This window comes from Dermacentor variabilis, chromosome 1 (genome assembly GCF_050947875.1).
Source record: "Dermacentor variabilis isolate Ectoservices chromosome 1, ASM5094787v1, whole genome shotgun sequence".
Lineage (NCBI taxonomy): Eukaryota > Metazoa > Arthropoda > Arachnida > Ixodida > Ixodidae > Dermacentor > Dermacentor variabilis.
Genome location: NC_134568.1, coordinates 11,658,974 through 11,664,973, shown reverse-complemented (window position 1 = coordinate 11,664,973; position 6,000 = coordinate 11,658,974). Strand labels below are relative to the sequence as shown.

The window sequence follows — 6,000 nt, the reverse complement described above, 5'->3', positions numbered from 1 at the left end:
CTCAGTCGCCGGTCGGATACGGTAATCCAGACAGAGTTTTGTTTCGGCCAAAGAGAGCGAGTCTCCCTGAGGGACGTCCTTCAAATCTTTTTACTTTCGCGAGAGGGCTCTCCTTCTCGCGAAGGGATGAGTCTACGGATGCATGAAGGATGAAAAAAAAAGACTAGGATGGAGTGTGACCTCCGGCCGCTAGCCTCAGCAACGCAACCTTCTCTCACGCCTGTTACGGTTCGCTGTGTGCGGCGATGAAGGAGACGGATGCCAAGTGCCTGAGACTCGACGTGCCTAATCGTCACGCTCGTCAACATGAAAAGACTTGTCCGTCGGGTGTGTGCGACGGGATTATGCGCCAGTGCAAATCCTACTTTCCTTTGTCCTACGTTCACCCCATCTACTATAGGGAGTGGTTTCTCTCTTAATTCCTGCGTGTGGGTTGACCAATGAGTTGACCCCACGTGACCTATGCTCCCCACCTCTACACCAGGGAGTTATTTTTCTCCGTATTCCTCTGTGTGGATTGCCAGGCAGTGGTTTTTCTCCGTATTCCTCTCTGTGAATTTACCAGTGTGCTGACAGTGCTTTCTACCAGTTAGCAAGAGAGAATGAGGTGTCCCGGATGGTGCAGGGTATAAGGCCAGCGAGGCGTCACGGACACATCTTCTCTACTTTCGCGTACAGGACGTTTCTGTACTTTTTGTCTTGGAGCGCATCGCTGAGCCGTAACAATGTATTAAACTTTTGTTATTGTTTTTACATCACCTCGTCTTCCCTGCCGAACCCTCTTCGATGGTCATTCTGGTGCGAGCTCCAAGCAGACGCTGCTGAAGGTCGCCGAAACCCAGTCTCCGTAACAACTAGTACCAGCTCGTAACAACTGGTGGCAGCCTTAACACACCACACCTCAACTCCCTTAGGGGCCCATTTAGGAAATGGCTCTTAGGAAATTGGGCTATTGTACATAAGTTTTTACCCACAGGGATAGACTTGTGAAAATTTAATGCGTAGATAGAATACAGCACACAGAGACTGACCACATTTTTTTCTGGACGTTTTTTATTAACAATGTTGCTCAACGTTTAACAGCGCCACTGGAAACCATTTCCAGCAGCTCCAGTGTGGCTAATGCACAATGTCTTGGTTTCTTTCTGTCGAACTTGTTAAAGAAAGCATGGCTAATAGCGTTCCTGTTAAGCTCCACTGCAAGCTGCGTGTTCTTTGCACACAAAGCTGGACCACACAATCTGCATCATTCCAAGCCTCAAGTCGAAATTGCGCACTAATAAATACGTTAAGTATAGAGGTACGCTTGAATAAAACCGACTGCAACAAATGACGCATGCATTCATGGTATATCTGTGGGCCCGTAGCGGTGTCGTATGGCGAGAGTATTATTATACAATAGACCGGCGAGTGCATAAAAAATAAAAGCAATGAGTTTCGCTTGTTCTTAAAAATAATCTTTAACATAACTATTCTTGAAACAAAACTTAAAATACACAATACAAATATAGGAAGTATGGTACAAAAGAAAAATAAACTGCTAGTGTTAAGCACACACGGTAATCTGAACGAGCAAACATCATCCCTGTTATATCTATATCCTAGTTTACTTGATAGTAACACACAATCTGTTTTATCGTGGATAAAATGGCGTAAAAACGGATGGTGCGTAGCCTCCCGCGTGCAAAGCAACGTATTCAACGCAACTAAATATGTAGAAATCTATGGCTAGTTATTATAGGCCCAATTTTCCAACTGCACTGACGCTGTAGCTTCGACATGTACGATTCAACGCTGCCAAAACGTTCGACGAGTATAAAGATTTCTGGAAGAATGTAGCGTAGACGAAATCTTGCTAACTACATTCCTTTCTTTAGCAAATGCGTTCGAACGAAGCTCTTCTTTTGTATAAAAGTGACTTTAAAAACAACAAAACAGAACGATGATTCCTCACAGCGCAACTTGCAACTCGTCGAGACACGCTCGTTTCTGTACATGTTTGCGAATCCCTGGCGCCACTCAAGCACACGGGCTGGCTCTCTGAGAGCAGCAGAGCGCAGAACGGACACGTGGGCGATTCACCTCTACAAGCAAGGACTACTCTGCACAGCAACTGCGCCCAAAGTTCCAAAGACTGTCTTCGTTAGAGCCATCTTGGTGGTCCTAAACCCTTTAGGCCAAGCATGCATGCGGGCAGTACCGCGCGTATTCTGTGACAGGGTAAAAGCGCCGACACGCTGGGAGTAGCTACAGTTTGTAATGTGCCTCTATACTACATATAAGCACTGCGCAACGTGACTGTGAGGCCACGTCGCGCACGTTCCATGTTGAAGTCGCCTACCTTATGGGCCCCCATAGGTGCACCTTTCAACTCGCCACGCCCTTTGATTTCATTTCAAACACTGTGCAGGTTAAAAAATAAAAGAAAGGCTCTGTAACTATGGTATGAAAACTCTAATAGTCAAACGCGCTGTGCTAATCAACGAACGCACGGCCGGTTCCGGCTGTTGCTGAACGCAGACAGCTTCCGGAACTTTGGGTACAAAAAAAAACTGTTCTTCGCTTGTGGAGGTGAACCCGGGCGCGTGTATATGGCTGTTGGGTGCACCCCCTCCCGTTCTTGTTCTAAGTGTGTTGGCTTCCTATTTCTTCTTGATGTACTGCAGCGTCGGCACGGCAGGCACGGCTGCCACGAGGCCAGTGTAGTACCGAGCGTACGACTCCACGACGGTCGCCCTGTGGGTGAAAAAAAAAATGGCGATGTCAGAGTAACTTGACTTTGCGTTCTTTTTTTTTTATTACTCATATGCACACGCACACACAAAGTTTCCTTCTGGAGTATCGTCTAGCAGGGCACAGAATCAACGCCAACGTACGATATGGCAGCTGAAATTCAAATGCAGGGGTGGACATTATCGTTCTCGTGAATGATAGCCAGTGGGGTGGTTAGAGTGGCAGGTGAAAAATGCAGCAGTCGGCGGCCGCGAGAAATAAAGATATTTTACCGCCGTATTTTACAACGCTCCTCCGCTCGACACTGCACCGTCTCTTCAGAAAGGGGAACGCGGCGCAACCCACCACCCCGTTCCAAAGGAGATGTTCATAACATCCAGCCATCCATACATGGATGTATGGTGAGGTCCCGGATAAACAACTTAATTACTTGGTGATAGGGAGCCTACAGGCAAGGGCTGTAGGCTTCCTACTTGGTGGAGTCGACAGTTCCGTTTGTGATTATGTGGGTAAAGAATTTATGTCCGGATATGGGAGTGAATACATGCTAAAACATTCACGCCCGGTACAGAGCAGACGCAGTTGGTAAAGCACAGCAGAGATATCCGTACTTGCTTTCCGACTAGTCCGTACTAGGCAGTACTATTATCGACACGGCCGAATTCTGCCATGTTGTAGGCTTCCGCTATCTCGGCGTTTACAGCTAATCAGAGAGGCCGTGTATAGCTGCATTGTGAACCAATCAGAACTGGCAGTGATAGTGAATTTGACAACATGGCGGACTTCAGTGGTGTCAGCAACCCCATGGTTTTGAGCATCGACCGAAGCGGCGCGACTGCTCGCGAGATGGAACAGCGGTGCTCACATGAAGACCACCTCTCCCTCGGGCTGGTTCTGGGGCGGCAGCCAGAGCAGGGACACGTGACTCTTGGGGTGCGCGTCGTTGTGCGTGACGGCGCTGCAGCTGACCGGGTGGGTGCCCTTCACCTTGAGGAAAGTGCCGATGCGCTTCTGGGTGCGCGGGTCCATGGCGGCAATGAAGAAGCCCTTGAACGGTGCGCCGCCCAGCTCGACTGCGAAAAGACACAAGCAGGGAACGACGGTGAGCCCAAGGTTCTGTGACGTGCATTCTAGTGCAGGTGTAGCACACAAGCCAGCCTGGTGCGCAGCGAAATTGAAAAATAAATGAATAGAAATGTCGCGAAAGTCACGCCTGTACTACGTGGTTTATGCATTACTTGACTGAAGATCTGTGTAGCGTGATTTAGCCGTTACATAAGTTATTCATTGTGCATTACATGAAACTACGATAGCATTTCAGCGTTTTGCTTTCGTATTTTTTTTTCCTTTTGACAACTGCAGGGAAGTGTCCGTACATCTAGAAACTTCGTTTTCTTTTTCGGCAGTAGGGACGTATATAATTATGCGCTGTCAATTCTACAGGAAAACGCTATTATTTCCTAAATTCTTGCCATTATCCGACAGCAAAAGTCAATCGATATTATCCGTGTCGCATTTCCAATACGCGCTTCTATATCACTCCGATATAAATCATGCAGCGATATCAAGATGTGGTGACGAAAGTGAGAGATAACCTTTGGAGCAAAATTTTAAAACAAAAACAACAATAATAATAAAAACATAACGCACACAGTTTGTGTGAAAAGATTCTGCGAGCGTAAAACGCACAGAGATGTAACAGTTGTCAGTACCGTATGTCCCGTCTGTCGCGCCCTCACATCAGGCCCATACCCGCAGGAGGGGGGGGGGGTTGCACCCCCCCTCCGAAATCAATCGGCATACCTCCACCTCCCCGCCCACACAACCACTCCTTACACACATTCCTAAAGCGCCGCGAATTCAATCTCGAGATTTCCCAGTTATGCAGTGATCAACATTTCGCTGCCTTTTTCACTCCTTTTCGACAGCGGTATTTATCGGCATCTCTTTGGTGTGAAGGCGAGTTTTCTAGGTGCGCGAGCAATTAACTCGATATGCGTTCAGTTGTCACCATCTATTCAACCGTCACACGCATCGCTGTTGCTTCTTTAGTTCAACCTTCTTTATTTAGACTGATCCAGAGACAAGGAAACGGATTCGGTTCGTAGTGAGTTGGTCTGTATGCTCGTGGAACAAGCTGCGGCTTCAGAAAACTCCAGTTGCGTTTAACTTTTGCTTCATTGTTTCGTCGGGTGACGGCTCGCCGCGATGCTGGAAGATTCTCGGAACCATATACCCGCGATATGGGTTAGATAAGGTGGAAAATAAAATAATACGAAACAGCGTCCATCATCAAACTCTGCAATAACCGTTAAACCCATAAGCAATATAGCTGTAACTCGTTATCTCGCCTGGTTCTTCCCTAATTGTACAGAACTTCTCGTGCAAAATTGGCAACTGGAACCAAGAGTCCAAGGAGTTGAGAAATTGAGCGATCTACTAAGGGAGAGAGCAGAAGCAACAGCCAGACAGGAATGAAAAGCGAAAGTTAACAAATATAACCGTTCTTTGTGAAAATATTTATGGATCAGAATCTTTTTATTTAAAAAAGGAAGTAGATAAAATGCCGCTGAAAGTGGAGAATAATTCCGTGTGTTTTGAATGATGCTTCTACAGAAATCAGTCGAGCCACCTGACGTAGCCACTTCTCTGCTGTGGTTATGTAGGTGTTTTTCTAACTTTCCGTGGTGGGCGCAGTGCGTCCAGAACCGCAGCATCCTGCGCTCTACGCGGTTGCACGGGACTGGCCGCCACGCATCGTTACGCAATTTCCCAAATAACAATACAACTCGGTTTTGGTAGAGCAGTAAACGAGGAATCCAAAAGAACTGTGATTGTTCCGCAAATACAGATTTCTCTACAGTTCCTTCAGAGCTACTTAAAAAAAAAACGCTACTAGTTTATTTTTACACTTTCGCTTTTTTACTTGTTTTTGGCAGTGTTCTTCCTGGGCTTCTTTCCCGCGCGAGTGCAATTGATGTGGTTCCTTGTTTGCCAAGTAAAGGAGAGGTGTATCTCATAGGCGTACCTGTGAGATACACCTTATTTCATTACCTTTTGCGGCTTTACGCGTCCTTATGGCGAAAGGTGGGCATTATTCAGATTTGTATTAGTAAAGGTACCCCCACCTTCATTTGCATAGAAACGTTACCTTGGGTTGGGTTCCTCCCGAAAAAAAAAATCCTAGGCACGTGCCTGCCTCACATTGTCCCGTATTTCGCGCTTCACCGTACTCAAATATACACCAACTAAGTTTCGCACCATCAT

The 6,000-nt window shown here is 46.8% G+C and overlaps 1 protein-coding gene across 1 annotated transcript in view; it reads right to left on the bottom strand.

Moving 5' to 3' along the window:
• Window positions 1-768: 768 nt before the first annotated feature.
• LOC142575403 (ferric-chelate reductase 1-like) overlaps window positions 769-6,000 on the bottom strand; it is an 85,771-nt gene continuing 80,539 nt past the window's right edge. Inside the window, exons 2-3 of the mRNA XM_075684763.1 lie at window positions 3,599-3,806; window positions 769-2,736 (exon numbers count right to left, since the gene is read on the bottom strand). Coding sequence (XP_075540878.1) covers window positions 2,643-2,736; window positions 3,599-3,806 — 302 coding nt within the window. The 3' untranslated portion in view covers window positions 769-2,642. The remainder of the gene's footprint in view (window positions 2,737-3,598; window positions 3,807-6,000) is intronic.